This window comes from Drosophila guanche, unplaced genomic scaffold (assembly GCF_900245975.1).
Source record: "Drosophila guanche unplaced genomic scaffold, DGUA_6, whole genome shotgun sequence".
NCBI lineage: Eukaryota > Metazoa > Arthropoda > Insecta > Diptera > Drosophilidae > Drosophila > Drosophila guanche.
In genome coordinates, this window is record NW_022995752.1 from 3,411,711 (window position 1) to 3,432,602 (window position 20,892).

Sequence of the window (20,892 nt, forward strand, 5' to 3'; positions counted from 1 at the left end):
ATAACGGAAAGTACCAGCCAGACGAGAGATGGAATGGAGTGTTGGAATCAAAGAAAATTCAAAGTGGGTGGAAATCTAAAAAAGGTTAGGAAGCGTGTTGCAGACAAAGAAGACAATTTAATGTTTATATTCGAATATGAGAGATATATTCAACGTCTGAACAAAATGTAACAAAGTTGATTAATTAATTTCGGTCGCAATTCCCAATTAACCTAAGGGTTAACAACCCCAAATCAATGTTATTTACGCAAAGTTTATGAAAAGCTAATAAATATAATTTTTGTTCGCTCTTTTTGCATCACTCTTCACATTTAAACGTACCCAAAAATCTACTGAAACTTGTCCCACCAACTGTAATCGGCCTCTTTACACCATTTTTATTTTGTCATACACAGATTCCGTTCTCTAAAAACTTTTGCAAATACCCGAGGGAAACGGGGGGACTAAAATAACAAACAATTTACCATTTCATGGGCCTCTCATCGCCCAGCTCCCAAGTGACAACAGCTGTCGCCTGGGGGGGAAACACAACTTTTTTCCGGCTTCCCAAAACAAATTGTTTAACTTGTGCAAATATTTTCCACGTGTCTGACAAGAAGATAGAATGCTCTGAGCGAGCAATGCATTTTTCAGACCATCAGACAATGTAAACAAAAACCGCAATTGCAATGAGAAAACTAAATCCCTATACCTTAGGGATCCCCAAGAGATATATCCCTCTAGAGATATTTTGGGACTAATTAGTAATATTTGTATGGCCTCAAAATAGTAATTAACAATTGCCAAAATATAATACATTTTTACGTGTGCATATCATTAGCAAATGCCATGCGGAGCGTGAAGGTTTTCACTCCAAAAGAAATAGCAAGAAATTATGGTTAGTACTTGGTAGGCCGAAGATTACGGTACTCTTTTGAAGAGTACCTTTAGATAATATGTGATTTAGTATTTGTATCTTGTAGGTTACAACTTTCTTTAAGTTCAATTGAAGCTTATTTTGGCATATCCTTAGCTGAAACAACAGCTTCAGAGACCCTGAATGCTGATCCAGCCTAAAAATATTCAATCAAAGTTTCCGTCCGTTGGCAGTAAATATATTGGTTAAAAACCATAATACCCTCTTCCTTTGAAAGGGTACAAAAATACACATGTCTCAAGTGTATATTTTTTTACGAGCACCCCACAATATGTCGGCAAAAAGTCTTTGTGTGAATTATGGCCGCATTAACCTGGGAACAAAAGTAGCTAAAAAGTCAAACAAAAAGTCGACTCATGCACTGGAACGGTGTCTCCACGACCTACCATCCCCCCCTACCCGCTCAGATATATAGATAATACATATGTATAAGTACACATATGTACTATTAATTAGTCTCTTTCGGTTGAGTCACGTAAGCGATATGATTATCGTGTACTAAAAATGAAATTGGTTATGTGTTATGTATTCTGGCGGTTCTGTTTTTATTTTCTAGATAAAAATGGTGCTACGAATGGGAGGGCATTGTCAAATAAATTGTTACTTTCATGCAGAATGACTCATTCGCATTGTTGTTGATAAAGAAAATGTGTAGGATGGTGTATGAAACAATTATCTACACGTGTCTCGGTCTATTATGTGGCTTTGAGTATCTTAACTTCCGCTCTAGAGATTCTTTATGCCTGTGTACTCTTGCTCTGAGGAGATTCACTGAGGTTTTTAGATTACCTAATGGAAATCATTAGAAATCAGAGCTTCAAGGGAATCCTTGTCTGAAATACATCTGGAATAATCTCTCCATACATCCACGATCTATCATCGAAATTAGAACTCAACTTTTAAAAGAGAAAAAATGCATCCAAAACAGAGACTCTCCAAGCAATCTTTTCAACGACATTCGCTTTTGAAACTGGTTCAAAACTAAACTACATTTACAATTAAACAGTAAGTTAGTCATTGACCAAATCTTGGATTCATGCCCCACCATGTGGTATGTTATGTCGCCTAAAAACCCCAACAATCACGACGCCATCTGGTGGCCTTCTCCGTCATCAGTGCCCCACCACTGCACCACTTTTAATCTAGTCGTTCAAGTTCGGGCGAGAATTATGATTCAGATTAAACACAATCGATCATTATGTGGTGCTAAACAATTGTCCGACTTATCAGGCAGGGGGCCTCTTCCTCTTAGAAGTGGGACGGGGCATGACTCAGTCACTCAGCCGTTGCAAATTGTATTTTCTTTTTATGAGCAGCACATGCGTCGCTCCCCCAAAGAACCAATTAGAGGGAAACGTACTGCCTGCACAACTACTCATAGATAAAAAAAAGTAGTACAACAAAAGACCCGTTACGGATCGTAAACTCAAATGTAAATGTTTGCAGTTGTTAAAACTGAATTCATATACAAACATACGTCACACGGCCTTGTCTGACCTTCACGAGTGCGGGCCAACCGAATGATTTATAAAGATGCAGATACTTGTATTTTAGTTAGATAAAAGTAAAAACTATTTACTTGAAATGATGAAATACCCAGTTTGTTGCACTCTTACAGCTTCCATTTGTATGATGAGCTATTGCACTTGGCTTACCTGCAATTAAGAGAGGGGGAAAAACATTTATGAATATCAGACAAGAAATTTATAAAATATATAGTGCATTTTTGTAGAAACAAAGACCTGGGGCTTCAGGGGTTTTAATTGCTTCGTGCATGAAAGACAGAGAAAAACCCATTGAAAACTCTACCAAAAAATACTTCATAGCAATGAAAAAGATATCTAGAGAGAGAATTATGTGTGTTCGAAGCTTAAAATACCATAGATGAATAAATATTTAATTTCATTCGAGCGTCGAGAATATCTCCATTAAACTCTAGTTGTATTAACTTTCCTCCAATGATGCGAATAACGTTAAATCACTGTATTAATTTCCCTTAAGCGACAGGACACAAAGAGGCACATAAATATTATGCCATTAGTACGAAGAGTTTGGATATGTTTTCAATGTAACTCCAAAAGTGTGTATATCCTTAGACAAAAGACCAGAGATAACAAACACATAGAGTGTTATGTATGTATATGGATCCTAATGAGCTTTAGCAGTATGAAATAGTTCCCTATATGCAATTTCCTCCTTAAGCTTAAAGCAAAGGCTCATGCCACTCACGGTGTCATAGAGCCTTTAACTAAAACGTGCAATGCCACATCCATCTGCTTTTGGTACATAGTTGTATAGTCTTTGCTTAAGAGCTTATGGTATTGCTTATAGTACACTCTACGCTTACAAAAAGGGTAGTGGAGTACACAAAACACAGCTGGTACTTGCGACCTGGTCATTCCATTCCATTGTCTTTTGTCATCATTGTCTTTAACGAGTATGAGTATGATGTGTCAAGTGGTGTTGTGCCGCGACTGTCACTGCTGCCGGACTGCAATCATCCGTAAATATGCACAAAGTAAGAGTACGAGTACGTCGAGTATACATATTTGTTTTATACGAGTTATGTCTTACAACAATACGTTTTTACACAGAAGCTGTTGATGTAATGCATTGTTTTGTACTTGAAGGCGGTCTTTGTTTGCTGGAGATACAGATACTCGCGCACTGACACATTGTCCAACATTTACATGTTTTATATATATATATAATGTATATATGTGTATCTCTAGATATATCTGTATGTATGCATCGGCATTGTAATATGAGCAATACCCGTAAACAGAGATTGACAGTTGCAGCGGTCACATCTCTTTACTGTGGTTTGAATGTGGGAGAGATCTTTGGTTTAAAGATCTCTGGATGAAAGCCTACACCTTTTACTGCTTGTTATTACTAATATTCTTTGGGTCGAAGATAGCTGGAGGAATATCTACATTCAAAATAGAACATTTTCTAGTAGTTCATGGCCAGATATTTGCAAGAATTGTCTACATTTCGACAGGAATTTAGTGTCTTCCGCCTTCCCAAAAGGTCTTTGCAGTCTTAACTCTTACCCAAAGAAAAGTCAAACAATATTTGGTCCTTTCCCTCGAAGATTTATGCCTAAATCTTAATGTAATCCCCAATTTTTGTATTTCGCTCAAAAATACCTTGAAATATCCCCACTAATCTGATAAAAAGCTGCTTCTTTTTTGTATTGCACAAAAATTAAAAATAAATCTGCCCGACATTTTCTTTGAATTTATTGCGTCTTACTCTTTTTATTTTTTTTGCATACTAAACTTTTCGATAAGGCAGTCAGCACCCCATAATCATGAGATTTAACAGCTCAAACACAAGTTCGTATAAATAGTATGTTTCATTGTATTTTTGAGGTGGTTTTTTGGAAAAAGGAAGGTCGTAAAATCTGTAGAAACAGCTGGTTTGCTCAGCGGATGTTTGCATGCAAATCAATGTTAAAAGTTCGGGAACTTTGTGTATAAATGTACCTTCCTGGTATATAATCCATATATCGGGGGAACCCTTGTATATGTATATTTAACCATTTAACACAGCCAATATTTGTACAGTTGTTGCACTTCGAAGTTTATGTTTACATTTTTGTATAATTTTCTGTATCGTTTGCCAAGTTTTAAAGTTCAATAACTTTGTTGAGAGGCTTCCGCTGGTGCATGGAAGTGCTGCCATTAGTCCAATAATTTGCTACCATCTCTGGCACTTTAAACCTCTGTCTGTCGGGGCTACCACTTCCTCTTTATCTTTATCTTTTTGGTTACTCTTTTGGGGCATCAATCATGGGCGGGAGAGGCAGGCAATGGCATGCCACTCGTAGAGCTGTCTTCATGTCTCTGACTTTTTCGACCGATCGTTCGCCCTGACGTGTAATATATTCATTATCGTTCATTATTTAAGGTGTTTACACAGCGGTGGTTCTTCTTTACTCCTCTATTTCTCTATCTAGCTATCACTATTTATGGGCGTTTGCTTGGGTTTTTTTGTGTCGTTTCTTTATCTTTTGTTTTTCTTTGCGATCAGTTTTCAAGTGCAAGTTTATGGGGCGGTGTAACAATTAGAAATTTGATAATAGAAGCTACACCCGGACTTTGATATGTAATGGCATAGGCGATAAGAATGCGATAGGAATGATGCCACAAGATGTGTTACGGTGTTACGGTGTGTTACGAGGGTTTTCTAGTAAATATTTTGATTTTCCTTTTTATTTTTCATTAGATCTAATTACTCCCCTTTTCTTTTTAATTTTCTGGAATGATTCTCTGGAATGTTTCTCTGCAGCTCAGCTTAAACTTTACCTAGCTCAAATTGCAATGCCTCTTCAGCATTTTTCCCCGTATTTACCATTACCAAATACCTCATAATAATATAACAATATGGTGCATAAAAACCGTTTACCATTCCAAAAATATAAGACAAAGGTAAAAAAGTAAATGACACAGACTTTCAAAAAATGCAAAACCAAATAAAAGCAAGATTACAAAATGCTTGAAGCAACCTCTGTAAAAGGCAGAGGAAAAACATACCTCTCGAATGTTGGAAAAACTCGTCTAATTGTTGGGCGTTTAGGCCGCAAACTAAAACATCAACTTTTACCAACCCTCGAGGGGCCCTTCCTGCCTAATGTATGATGCAAAGAAAGAAAAGATCATTAATAAACGGGGAGGCACAAGTCCATTCCAACCAACGAAACTTCGGATTGAGCTTTGAATCGCGCTTTGACACAATTATTCAGTGTTTTGGGGTACTCACTCACTTGAGTGATTTCAATCAAACGGTGGGCACCCCGGTCTCCCGTGAATTATCTTCAATTACTCAAACAACAACGAAAAGTATTGCAGAATCTCGCAAATGATAGACACAAAACATGTTGTGTCACGCGCAGGGGGGGTTGGGGTAAGAGGTGGCCTATATGTCAAGAGAGGCGACTCCAAGTCTCTGAGATTAAGCATACGCCATGTGTGCGGTCTGAATGACTGACTTTTCAATGGAAGCGAATGTCGACGGGAGGCTGGTGGCTGGAGGCTGGAGGCTGCCTCGTGTCGCAATTAGAATTTATCGCATTTGGTGTCGCATTTGTGCTGTTGCCATGTTGGGGGATATATCCACAGCCTCAGCCTCAGCCCCAGTCCCCAAAGTGGATGCAAGCTTGCGTTACGTTTTTCTAGCTGCTGTAAGTCCGGTTCTGTCTCTCTTCCACTCTCGAGATTGCTAGTAAAGTTACGCCATAATCACATATGCTATACATTCTTATATATATATATATATATATATATTTGAGCGTTACTTAATCGGAATAGCATATTTATTTTGTTTTTACTACTTTACTTTATGTTAAATCATATTTTAATTGCTCTTAATGCCAAAAACAAATCACGAGCAAATAATTCATTGCTTTGGCACTTTTCAAGAGCACTTCTCTGTGAATACAAAAATACACAAAAGAGGAATAGGAAAAAAACTATTGGAAATATAATTGGTATTTTCATCACACGTATATATGTATCATTGGTTGAACGAGAATCAATAGAGAAGTGTAGCACTTGAATGAAATGGTTGAACATTTAAAGTTCCGGCTTTGAGTGAGGTTTATTTTTTTGAGCCACTTCTAAAATCCACTTGCACTTTTAGAGAATTCCTAACATTTGGCTGGTGTTGTCTGATATATTTCAAATATTTCATGGTATATTTCAGGCACCTACTCTACTGGCAACTTCTCGAACACTGGAATAATTTTTCTACAGACACACATTCCCAAGGACAGTGTGTCCTTCCCACCCCAAAGTCTGCATATAGGGTTATGAATGCACACAAAAACCATTCACAAATCTTTACGATTTCCCATAGTTTCTATATTTATTTAACTTGTACATCGAATAAATTTCCCTACCATTCCCATCTTGCATTGAAAAAAGGCTTGATTGATTTTCCCCACAAAGGAGAATTTTCTCAATCTTTTATTTATTTTCCATTTTCATCTCGGAAAAAGCAATGTACCTAGGAGCGGTCCGGTCGAACATATAAATTTTCTTTGTTGTACGAACAGAGAGAGAGAGAGAGAGAGAGAATTTATTGCGCTTCACGCGCTGCTGATGGTGCTGTCGACCGTCAGAAGAAATAAATAATTAATATTCTTACTCAACAAGCAATTAAATGTTTTTATGGCAAAGCCAAAAAGAGTCTAACGTAATTGGCTTTAATGCAAAATTCAATTTAAATATTTATTTTTCCAGCCATACCGCCAGCAACCGTCGGCAATCCGCTGGGATTCTGATGAGTTTCTGCCAAATACGTAAAGGTTTATGCCAAATGCAAAAAGTGTTCATTTCAATGCAATCAAATCCCCCCTATAAAGAGTTAGCGAGTGAAGCGGAGATGAAAGATACGATACGTTGGAAGATATACGTATCATTTAGATGTGTGCACATACATATGTAAATATTTTATATAAGTATATTTTATATTTCTCAACCCGCACGCGTGTATTCCAATGCGAGTCATTGAACGTCGGTGCAAATGACTTCATCATTGAAGTAACTGACAGATACGTATCTCTCCCCCAGCCTCTCATTCTGTGCTTTTTTTGTGTGGAAGTGTGTGTCTGCATCATATGGATAGATAAGTTTCTCTCCCCACTCCCCGCGATGCTCGTTTGAATCAATGTAAGCTCTGAATGACGTTGTCTATTGAACGAAGTCAAATGAAATGAAATGTTCGCTCGTTCTCATGACTCTCGAATGAGTTTTCGCAAAACACATGTCACTGGGTGTCTGCATCAGCAACAGCTACAGCAACAGAAACAACTACTTTACGTGGCACTTTGTGTGGCACTTGGCCAGGCCAACATTATCAGGTTGAGTGAACTCTTTTACAGTGCCTGAAGGGATTGTGAGCTGCGGGACTTTAGGGATGTGACCAGGCAGAACTTTGAACCCCCAATCGGTCATCTACATTCAGACACTTTGAAAGGATTTTCATATATTTTATTGCATTGGTTTAAATAATTTGTTTACAAGTTAACAAAACAGTATGCAGTTCTTTTCATTTAATGCCAAATAAAGTTACAATCACTTGTTCCCTCCACCTACCATTAAATTCCAGGCCCATCACACATTTCCACCACGATTTTCTGCACCTCCGCTGTACTACACACATTTTTGCACAGCAGTCAAATTGGTAGAAAAAATAAAGAAATTTTTCTGGAAAATGCACTCAGCAGCAGCAGTGTTTGGTGTAAAAAATAGTTCGCGTGCTGTTGCCACATTTCAATTTCGTTTTCATGCACAAGCTTACACCTTATTTTTTCTTTATTAAATTTGTTTTGCACTACCACGCTTTTATTTTAATTATATTCTGTGTTTGGTCGGCGGTAGTCCCCCGAGAGAGAGAGAGAGAGACAGAGAGGAGAGCGGGCGGCATTTGTTACTCTAGTGAAACATGTAAAGCCTTTATTTATAATTGGCCTGTACTTTTGTATTCACTTTTAAAGTGACTGCCTGCATAAGTTTTCCTTTTCATGGTTTCGTGGTAAATGAACTTGTAAATTATACACGCATTGACTAATTGCATTTAATAAATATAATAAACCCATCTGAATCTACTCCAAACGCGTGAATTATCTCATTATCCTCAGAGTATTTTTTACTTTAGTTAAATTTAATCCACTTTGCTTGTAGTTAAATTAATTTCCCTCTTTTCGGTTTTAATTATCGTATAATGCGTTCATTTTCCTAGCTTTCTTTATCTCTTTGTGTTGCTGTTTTTTCTACCATTAATTCTCTGTTTTGTTTTTTTTTGCACTTTGCGTGTGGAGGCACTTTTATTTTAATTTTTATTTTCATGCCCAGCCCCAGTTCTTTTTTTAACGTAATTTACTTAATTTTCATAGCCCCGCAAATGTTTATATGTCTAGACGGGGGCCCTCCTCCCTCTCTTTTTCTCTGTGGAATTGTTATGCTATTTATGCGGTCATTGTTTGTATACGGGGAATCTTCAAAAGGAGGCTCCTACTTTGGAAGTGGTGTGAAAGAGCCACTCTGACCATTGCAGTAATAAATACTTGTGGATTGTGTGCCTGAAGGATGGAAGTATTTTTCTTAGTTTTTTTTACTTTGCTTTATATAAAGTAAGCCATGTCATGTCACATAGTTGCCTATTCCGAGCAACTACATCCGAGAGAAAATTCTACACAAATCCCGAAAATATTTTCTGTACTTCTAGAAGAAATACAATGTCGATTGGTGGCTGTGTTTTGGCAATGCAGGGAAATGGTTGTGTGGCCATTGCCACAGATCATCGCCTTGGTTGCGCCTCTTCGTTTGGACAGAGGATTGCCGGTGATTTCAAGAAGGTCTTCAAGGTGGGTCCCCGCATGTTTGTTGGTCTGACTGGATTCCTTGCCGATGTCAATACAGTGTGGGATCGCCTGCACTACCGTCAAAATTTGTACGAAATTAAGGAGAATTGTGAGATGTCGCCCGAGGCATTTACCACCATGCTATCGAATCTGCTCTACGAGTATCGTTTTGGGCCCTACCACGTGCAGGCCGTTGTTGCAGCACTCGATGCGTGTAGCCTGCAGCCGTATATTTGCAGCATTGATCTCATTGGAGCCCCCACCAAGAGGGATTCCTTTGTGTTTTGTGGCAATTGCGACAAACAGATGCAAGGCATGTGCGAAACACTCTGGACACCAAAATTAGGGCCAGAGGAACTTTTTGTTACCATGTCACAGACGCTGACACATGCCTTCGATAGGAATATCACAAGTGGTGGGGGCGCAACAGTCTATGTGATTGAAGGGGATAAGATCATGGAGCGTGTGATTGATGTACGCATGGATTAAATGGCGACCAGATTTGTACACTTAAAGTTGAGCAATTGTCTGAGTTCACAAAATACATAATACATAATTGATATGTAAAATGGCAAAGAAATTCTTTGTAGAACTTTTTATCGAAAACTGCTTCATCAGCTCTTAGCAAAACACATGTTTTGTTTCCCCCTCCGCCATTAATTCAGGAATTTAAACTCGAAACCTCAATTTTTGCAGTAGCACATTAAGACTCCCTCCCTCTTCATTCCCTCAGCTCATACAAAATTGCAACATAATAAACCAAATTGTGCTTCCATTGCATAAAAAAATACGACTACAAAAACAAAGTTGAAGATTCAACGTAAGTAAGTAAATCGTACGATATATAGTACTCGTGTGATATTGGGTCAGCAGATTTTTGCAATTACAATTGATTTTTTGAACAACAAATCGACCAATCGGCCCACAAAAATATTGACACAGAAAATAACCAACAAAAAAACACCAAACAGACAGAAAACCAATAAAGAATTTCAAAATATCTGTGAAAATATTGGGCAAAAAAAATACATGCGGGTAGTAATCATAAAAGAAAATTAATATGATTGTAAAGAGACGAACGAGAAAGACCGAAAGATGATTATTAGTGCAAAGCAAATTGTGCGGTTTTTTGAAGCGAAGCCAAAAGTGCAGAAATAGGGAGAAAGAAGAGAGAGGAGGAGACATTGTAGAGGTGGAGAGGTGCACAGACTTCGACAAGGTATTGGCCAAAAAAATGTCTTTAAAATAGTCGAAATAAAGCCAAGTGGAGTGTGAAACCGTTTACAATGTGGCAAGACGACAGAGATATCTGGAAACGACTGCGGTCTAAATTTTCATGTAATTTATATTATTATTTTTATAAGCAAAACTAAAGACAAACCTTGTGGCAGTCAAATGAAAGTATAACAATCACGAAATTCATGGCCGCCTGGCCTTACTTTCATTTGTGAATTGAAGTTGTTGTTTGTGTCTTCTTGTTTTGTCGCGACTGTTAAATCTTACTACAAATTAATTGCCATTTTGTGGCACAGCCACTGCCACTACTGTCTCTGACAATTGTTTCAACTTTCTACAGATTTTCACTTGAAGAAGAGAAATACTTGAGAGTTTTATGGTACTTTTGAAACTTGTTCTGTCGCTTAAAAAAGATTTCGCCACAAATGAAAATCGAAACTCCAAGAAGCGAAGGAATGTAAACTAAGAAAAAGAAACGATTAAAGCTTATAATTTTTACGATTAATTCCTTTCACATCGAAGTGATAGGAATAGCAGCATCACCAGCAGAAGCTTTGGCGTTTAAAATTAGAAAAACCGACATGACATCATAATAAATTTCGGGCAGCGAGATATTTCCAAAAGCAGAACGACAAAACTGCTCGAAAGTGGATTTATGATCGGGAGGAATACACATGTCTTTTAGTTCGGTTCGAAAATGGGAACGGAATGAGGGATTTTATGCCTGAAAAGTGGGCAAATGGATGGGGGATTTAGTTGCCACCGAAATGCTGAGTGGATGAGGGATTTAGATGATATTTCCCTATATTTTTGGTTGTCAATGCTTGTTAATTAAAATCCAATCTGATCTGTTTCAATTTTTACAGTTCTTTTCATTAATTTTAATGTGTCACGGAAGTGTTGTAAAATAAAAGAGCATTTTATTCCAAAGGAATGTTCTTAGATACTTCATGAGTGGGTTGCACTGCAGTGGATGGATGTGTATATTCGATATTTATTTCTGGAATTGATGAGTAAGCTGGAAAAACCAGAGAATATTTGTGGATATACCAAGAGAAAAAGAGTGGGCTAAAATCATTAATGAAAACAGGATGATGAAAAGGAATGGAATTTTATGGAAAATGTAAATTAATTCTATGGAATTGGAATGCATTTTATGGGAATTGAAATTGAAAGGCAAAAATAAACATTTTATAGAGGATAGACACAGTACCTAGTGCAATTTTGAAGAGTTTTTCGGAACTCAAAATATAACAAAACATGTAACCCCCCATGAAGAGCGATAAAAACCATATAGAAAGCTGTTAAAATCTAACAATTCCTAATATTTGAATCTCCCTACCAATAAAAAGAATACCTCTTAAGAGTGTTATTTTGATAAATCATCTACGAAAACATATTTTCAACAACTAAACAAACATCTTTCGCATCAACAAAGTACCAAATATTTACTTAAACCCAAGAGTTTACCTAACAAATATTTAATATACAAATTCCAACGATGAGACCAATGATTAAAATATATTTCTGATGTACTTACCAATTAATTACTATAATTGTAATAATATTCGACCTAGACTGGTTGAAATATGTATTTCCTTTTACAATAAAAAAAACACATACGTAACCATGAAAATTTGCCTCGACTTTAAGTTCAAACAAAGATTTGCATATGAAAACGATTCCAATTTGCATTTTGAAGAGTTGTTAAACGAGTAATTGATATGTAAAGACAATTATTTATTGGGATTTGCAGTTGGATAAGCTCTAGAGTTAAGTGACACGACTTGGTGATGATATAATCTTAATTTTATAAGAGGAAATTCAGTTCAAATGTAAGAGGAAATGTAATACAAGCCATAATCATGGTTATTCTCCATCTATTCTTCCTGGGAACTTTGGGATTTCTCTTCTCTTAAGGCACGTTCTATTGTTTTGCATATAGAAAAGCTGAAAAGTGTGGCGTTGTCTCACGTTCGAATCATCTAATTCTGAGATGATTTCTTCTAAAAGAAAACATTTCCAACCCAAATAAAGTTACTAAAAATGCGACTACCTAATTCTTTCATAGTTTAGGGATTATCTCCATAGCTCTAGATAGTGTTCTCCATAACATTCCCTTCCAAAAACCCCCACTAGCTCATAATATTTAAAATTCCACTTCCATCTTAACACTTAATTTCCTCCCCAACACCCATATTTCCACCCACTCACTACGCCCAAAGCCCCAAATGGAGGCCATCAAGAAAATGTTAATGAAGCAGCTAATATATTTAACTGCCTGTCAAAGTCAGGGTAAAAGTTTTGCCGGCACCCACTCGAATCATAACAAATTATAAACAAATAAAAGAAATGTGCCAGAAACTACACCTGAGAAAACGCTTTGGCCGCGCACCTAAATTCGAAAGAGGGAATTAAAGCTAAGGAACTCGAAGCATTTAATACCCTTTTGAGGTGGATCCACAGTAAATATGATATGATATAGTCAATCGATTTTGGTTAAAATATATTTTAATATATCTTATATATCTTTTTGTTGTTTTTTATTTCAAATACTTTTTGAAACAATAATATTAGTTGAACACATTAACAAATTGTACCCTTTAAATATTTCTTCTAAAAATCCTTATATCCTCTATGTTAACATAAAAAAGTGAATTATTTTATGTGAAAAACGTATACGTGGCGCACATTTATGAGGCGCCATAAGTAGAAAATTCCAAAAACAAAGACAAATATCTCTATTTCCATCGACTTCTCGCCTGCTTCTCCATCTTTGTGGCACCAAAACTCTGTTTTCTGTGCTTCCGTTTTGACATTAATTTGTGTAATTTTGTTGACATTTCTGTCATTTCCGCTAAAGTGACTTTGGCTCAGTCTCAGTCTCAGTTCCAGTTCCAGCCACAACTTGGGCCTCGCTGCGTCTTGGCTGGCGTCTCTTTTGTGTATATATTTGCACTTAAAGTTTGCCCCTAACTTGTTTGCCAGTTTTGCTGTTAGTTTTTGTTGGTTGTGAGAGTGCCAGTGTCGCTGCCTGATTAATTTGCTTTATCGGCTGTGCTTTGGCTGCTTCGCCTATAATGGAGCGCATGTCCAAAAGACCAGAAAACAGAAGAAAAATAATAATAAACACAAACTGAAACCATAGTCAAAGTCAACCATTTGGCGATTTATTTGAATTTTTTGTTGCTGCTGCTTCTGGCGCCTGTTGTTGCAAAGAATTTTATGGGATTGAGATTGGGTACACATGTGCTTGTACGGATGGAGCCGAGGTTAGGGGGTGTCCGAGTGTTAAATAATGGATGTTAAATAAGATCTCAATGCTGAGAATGTTTGTAGCTTAGTTCGAAGAATTCTTGATTGTGTTCTGAATTAAATATCATAAAACAGCTGAAACCTTTCTTAAAATGTTTTTGAAGGCAACAAACCAAAATTAAGCATACTTTAAAAAAGTTCTTTGGCCTCTAACAGCAATCTGATAGAAGAGTTTAGCATTCTGAAATCTGCTTTGTCGAATAATATCCAGGAAAAGCGTTTAAAACTATGTAATAATAAGGAAATACCTCATCCAAGGGTAGTATTCCAGAGATTACCTCATCCGAGGAGCGTAAAAGAATGTATTAGCCTCAGAGCACTCTTAAACCAATTTACTGAATTTTCAACACGTAGAAACCTTTCCATTTCCAAGAAAAATCCCACTGCACAATTTATCTGCAGCTAGTTTTCCTCGGAGCATGCCAACCCTCTGCACAGAAATTATAATTATTACTTAAGAGCTTCGTCTAAAATGCAGGCGCCCTCAACTAACTTTATTATGATGAATGACCACTAAAAACGAGGCAAAAGTTATGACTGTGGGTTGGGGTTGTGTGGGCGTTTCAATCCTGCGGATATTCCAAGTATTCTATTAAGGGGTAAAAGTCCCTATTCTCTGTGGAAACTCCTCCTTCGCTGTGGCACTGCAACTGCAACTGTCAGTGCAAATAATTGTAAAGGAACGAGCGACGAGTCGAGTGCAAACAGTGTGCATAAATAAATAAATAAAAACCCACGCTACAACAGAAAATAAGTTCTGCTGGTTCTGGCTCTGGATATGGCTATGGTTCTCTATTTTCTATTTATTCTCGTACTTTTATCAGTGGGGGCCGGGCCGGGCAGGGCATTTGGATGTTAGGGTTTTTTGTCAGACTTTCCACACGAACAAACTCATCAGCAAAAATGCTTTCCGGCAGCTTTTCTACCCCTCTCCCTGACACAAACCCTAAGCACCAAGTGCAGCTAGAGCCCCCCGCACTCGAGTGAGAGCCCCACAACAAGTGGATGGAAACCGAAATGCGGAAGCGCTTTAATTTAGAAAATACTCTCGTACTGTTTTTGCTGATTCCGTTTTTTTTTAGTTCTTTTTTTTCTATATAGTTTAATTTTTGTTTTAGTTTTGTTCGTTAAAGCAAATAGAAAACGACAAGCCCGCCCGTTCCCACGACAAACCACTGAAATTGACAATTGACAATGCAACAGGAAAGTCAGGGTACAGTCTAAGTGGTGTCGAAACTGCTGATACCCTAAAAGTTGTATAGTTTTTATGGTAGCCACACAAAACAAGGATATTTTCGTTAACGGTTGATTGAAATGTAGATTCATTTTCCAAAAAGAAAGACTTTTCGTGAGATCAGGTAATGGTAGTTGAGAAAAATTATGAATTGCATTGAGAAGAATTTCTTTTTCATACAAAAATATAAGAACCGCTTCAAAATATATGAAAAATCGTAGATTATTCATTTTGAGTTCCCAAACACCTGCATAAAATCATAATACCTACCATAGTACCCTTTTCTCTGAAAACTGGAACGCAATTGCAACTTGCAACAGTTTCAACAGCCGCAGAGAGCAGAGGAAACAGCAGCAAATGGAAAACACAGACGCTGGCATTGTGATAACCAGCCGATCCAGTGTGAAGGCTGTGCGCTCTACACCTCTTTGCTCTCCCGAAAAAAACCCGTCTTAACAGACAGACTGCATTTTGGGGCTACCACAGTTTGCTGGGGGGTTTGGGATTTAACCCCTCCGACAAGTCATTCGCCACGCTATGCATTTTAAAAAAATGTTCAAGGGGCAACTCGAGACAACAAATCAAAGACAAAAATGATTTAAGAATGTCGCTGTATTTCATCGGTTCACGTTATGCATACGAAAACCCAGTATATGCTGGTGGAAGTTCGATGGGGAAACCTTGGCCCTGACTGACTTTTGGATTCAGCTAAACACAAAAAAGAGGATTATTTTTTGTTTATTTGGGACTTTTTTTTTGGGTTTCTTGTGGGAATTTCGGAAGCGCTACGTTTTATTAATGGAATTTTTGAATCGAATTGGAATTTCGAAATTGGTAGATCAATGAGTGTGCAGACTATAGTTAAGAAATAGTTCAAGGTTATTATAGCTTATTTTAGAAGCTATGTATATAAAAAAGCTTTAAGTGCGCCTTAAATCTAATCTTCAGAATTCAAAACAGCTCCATTCAAAGACTATTTTCTTATAAAACAGCTGTGCTTACTATTCTGAAAAGGTTGTATAACCGATCGTAAACAGAAAATGTGACTAAAAGTAAATGGAAAGGTGTTTTAAATAAATTAAAACACTACAGAAACACTACAGCCTATAAAAAACTAAAGAAACTTCAAATTTACACGATTTAGTACATTTTTCATCGTTTTATTTTATTTATTCAATTTATGTAAATTTTGTTCCCAACTCTTGGTAATTTTATTTAAAATCCTAAAAATAGAGGCATACCGCTACAAAACGAGCCTGGCCACCAGCAAGCGAGTAGAGGGATTTACATACAAACTCGCACCCAAAATTCCCTCAGAAAATGAACATCATTCAATTGGGGATTCATTAGTCGGGGGCGTTCGTGACTGAAAGACAGTGAGTCTGACACAACACGCACCCACAAACAATAAAGCCTTTGCAAAAATAAAGAAAAATAAAGATCTTTGCACAACTTTTTGAAGCTTTTTCTTCTCCTACAACAACCGAAATTTAATTTAAAAACTTCAATCAGGCTACAGAGGGAGAGAGGCAAAGGGAGAAACATTTTGGATGGTCTATTTTCTTGAATGATTTTTCTACGCCGTTTGAATGGGAAATGAGCTCAAGACAAAACGCGATGCGACCTGCATTTTTGTCTTCCCCCAAGCGAGAAGGCCATTTCGTTTCGTTTCATGGAATGAAATACATTTTCGAGGCGAAAGGCCTTTAACCCTTTGCATTGAACGAAAATTAATAACAATTCATTTGGTCAAATTAACCGCAAAAGTTTCCCATTTGCTGTCATTTCATACCGTCAATTCCATCATACACATTATATTATTATTATATTTTTTGCATTGTAATCAAAGTCCAATTGCGTTTAAATTCCAGGCTGACAAACTAAGTAAAGCTCTCCTCTGCCCGCCACCAGTCCAAATCGAGTTTTACTTCGGAGACGCTCTGAAGGCAAGGCAGCGTGAAAAATGATTGAATTACAGTAGCCACAGGCCACAGGGGCCTCGGGCCAAGAATCGAGAGTAGAGGGAAATACTAGACTCCATAGAGATAGAGAGAGAGAAGAATACGGCAGAGAGAGGGAGAGGCATATGCTCTAAGGCCGGACACAGGCCAAAGACATTGCCAATGCGGAGCTTAAGATCCGCAACAGGTTTGAGCCATATTTTCTTCTCTTTTCACTTTAGATTTATTTTTGGTTTTAATTTTGATTGCGAAACGCGTAAGATGGAAGCTTTAAGAGGCTATGGTGTGGTTCGGTCTTTAAAGTGGCTTATATAGCCTACTCAAAGTAAGGGATTAAGACCTTATAAATAAGAATAAACGAGAAGGGACGTGTGAGAAGCTTCTTACGCGTCACAACTTATTTAATAATATTCACCCCTCAATTATTTAATTTAGAAGGAACTAAAGATCTTGGTAAATTCTTTACAATTAAGTGACTTCTTCCTAGAAAAAAGCTCCTCAAAACTCAAATCTTTAAATGAATGCACCATAAAATATATTTCACAATCGATTACATTTTAGAAACCCTACGATGTTTCATGAATAAATCCAACAATAAAACTGTGACGACACAACAACAGTCGCTTCGGGTTACAGTAGTGCCCTCCAGGGGGGTATTTTCCACTGATTTACGTACTCTCGTAATATAATTCTCCCATCGTAAAGTAATATCCAATTAAATCATGCAGTCAGCCCTATCATCAACATCTACTTGAAATTTACCCGCAATCAGAAATCAGAGCTTAAGAAAGAACTCACCCCGCAGCGAATAAAAATGAAACCCCGACTTTTTCTGAACTTAATTAAAAGGCAGTGGCAGCAGCAGCAGCAGTAGCTCTAGCTGCTCCTCCAGCGAAAAGCCACTAAGAGCAGTTGAAGAAGGGGTAGAAGAAATCCACGACGGAGGAGAAGCACGACGACACAAATAGCAATGGAGGGGTGGAGCAGGGAGGGAGCAGGTTGTTATTAAGGGGGAAACGGATCTAGAGTGGTAGTGGCAGCAGCAGCAGTATAAGGTGGGGGGAGTGACGATGTAAAAACAACACAGCATCAAACGTCCTTGAGTCTACAGTCAAACATTCCAATACATCTGTGGGAATGTTCATCTATACGTGAATGTACGCACACAAGCGACAAATCTGCTTTTGGCGCTGCCGGTGCTGTTGCTGCACTTGTCACAGCCACGCCCCAAATCACTGTGCACTCGTGCCGGCCCCTCTTCCCTGTTTACTGAATCTCTCTCGTTGCGTCTCTTCTTTCCCCCTCACTCTCTTCACCAACCGTTGTCCCCCTCTCAATGACTGCCTCACTCTTTGTCTACGTTTCATCCATCAGACACTTGAAATGCACTTAAAAGGCAAAAGCAAAAGCAGAAGCAATGCAAAAACAAAAAAATACAACCAGAAAGGAAAATGAGATTTGCAGTACCGAAGCTGAGGATACCCATTCAGTTTTATAGGAAAATAATCAGAAAGAGTTACACAAAAATATGAAAGGATTAATTAATCAAGAATAAGGAAGTTTATTCCAACTAATAATTTCAAAATTAGCTACATCTCCGTCCCTGTTGCACAATGTCTTTTAAAGCTTAAACTGCTAACGAAGTTTAGGGTATAAAAAGCGTAAATTAAAACTCGAAACAAGCCTTGTGCTTCTCGTACACACAATAATATCAAATGACAGCAGCAGCAGGCAGCCCAAGAGCCACCAAAACCACAAGCGACACCTGTGTGTCGTCGTGTCCCACTGTGCGTCAGAGCAGAGGCCACCTTCGCAACAAACTTTATCTTAAAGCTCTGCCCGTAATCTTCCTTAACTCTCGAAAGGCTGTGACTTTAACTTTAGTCTTGAAGACCTCCTGCAACAGCTGTCTTGAAGTAATTTTCGACACTGATTATAACCTTTGTGTGCTTTAGTCAGAGGTTCACTGATTTTTTAAGTGCTACACACACCTTATGGCAGTTGTTGTCAAGTGAGTTTTAGCTCGAAAATATGGAACCTTATTTAATAAAGAACCTTCATTATAGAGCAGAGCATGAATGGCATTCCCCGTGGTTTGTGTAAATTTACACATTGTTTATTTCAATTCAAGTTTAAACACAAATAAATATTTATGTTGTATGTAGAAACAGGAAACATTTGCGCAGAGCTAAAAATTAACATACGAATATTTTACGCTTGGAAGAAACTGAATGAATGAAGAAAAAGAATTGGGCAATTGAAACGGAATAACCTCCAAAAGAGTGGTTGGGGCATGATGGGGGCACAAAAGAACCGCTAAACAGTTGCCACAACAAAAGCGAAAGACAGCAAAACACAGAGGCGGAAAACCAAAAGGAGCATAGAGAGAGAGAGAGAGAGGCAAGGAAAACAGAAACGGAACTTGTTTTCCCCAACCCAAAAAGAGAGGAAAGAGGGAGAGAACTCAAACCGAACCGAGCCACAGAGCAGATCTCTCCGGGGTCCAAAAGAGAATTTCTCACACTTAAAACGGCAAAAATGTCGTAAGTGGAAAAGTGTACAAAGGCGTAGAAGAAGCCAACATACGAGAGGAGGTGGAAAAGTGTACATGAAAAGTGGAAGGGGGGTCGGTCTCATGGTGAGAAAAGTCTTGTGCCATTGTCAGCGCGCGGCTGTTTCGCTGAATATTTAGATGTCCCATTAACGGATGCGACGAATCGACCTAGTGACGTCTTTGGCATGACAAAGGCAATGAAAACCCAAGTAACAGTAGCACCAGAACAGTAGACCATGAACTTTGGCCAGAGCATGTACTCGAGAATCCCACAAGTGGAGTGCTTTTAAGGAGGGGGAATGTTAAAAGACAATGCAATGGGTTCCCCCAATAACAGAACCAGAAAATCTACTTGACTAGGTACTCAACAACGATCTTCAATGGGTTATTCCCAGGAGCTAAAAGGGAAAACCCAGCGAAATTCCTTCGAAAATTCTATCCGAACTTCCATAAGCCCAAAAATATTTGTAATTACGAGTTAGATTGATGAAAACACGATTAGTGTACACTGAATTAGCTGACATTTACCTAGAACTGCGGCCAATTTCAATTGAATGTACTCGAAAAAATAATACACCAACTTAAATTCTATAAAAATTCCACTAAAAATACTCGCATTTATGACTACAAATTGATTAAAATTTACAACCCTTATCTAAACCTATCACAATTCGAACTTGTCGATATCATTTTGCACTTAAGTTCACAGTTTAGTCAGAACTGAATGGATGACGGAGGATTTCTCTACCAAGAAAGTCGCTTTATTTTATGGGAATGTGTACCCAAGAAAAAGATAAAGAAAATTGCAGTTAATGAAAGAACGGCGGGCCAGCAAAGAACAAGAGAAATCAAACAATGGCAATAAAATAAACGAAAACCACAAGAAATTGTTTGTATGACAGGTTTCCTCCCCGTTGATAAAGACCTACAGAACAAATAAAAAGATAAGGAATAAACGTCGGGTACACCCCCACTGCCACCACTCTCTCTGTGTGGCTGATAGATAAGCGGCTAAATTGTTTAATTGTAAAACATATAAAAACATTTTCAACCAAAAAAAAAGAAGAGGCAAAAGAAAGGCAATGGAAAGGCTAGTCCTAATCTTCTAAGAGATAACAGCAAGAGCCCTCCACCGCCTTCTTCTTCTCTGCCGTAAAGACACACTCCAAAATTAATCCAACGTAAACCAAACACCACAACAGCAACAACAACTCGAAACGACCTTGGCTAATAAAAACAATGCACAATCGGATTTTAAATTTGTTGAAATAACCAACACAAAAAAGCGTCTGGCATGCAAATTTA

At 37.8% G+C, this 20,892-nt stretch overlaps 2 protein-coding genes across 7 annotated transcripts in view; one reads left to right on the forward strand and one right to left on the reverse strand.

Moving 5' to 3' along the window:
• Window positions 1-20,892, reverse strand: part of LOC117587953 (protein FAM102A) — a 52,265-nt gene that overhangs the window by 24,549 nt on the left and 6,824 nt on the right. The gene's annotated exons all lie outside the window — the stretch shown is intronic.
• Window positions 9,122-9,831, forward strand: LOC117587959 (proteasome subunit beta type-3-like). Its single transcript, XM_034278962.1, has one exon. The coding sequence runs from the start codon at window positions 9,162-9,164 to the stop codon at window positions 9,774-9,776; it is 615 nt and encodes a 204-aa protein (XP_034134853.1). The 5' UTR covers window positions 9,122-9,161; the 3' UTR covers window positions 9,777-9,831.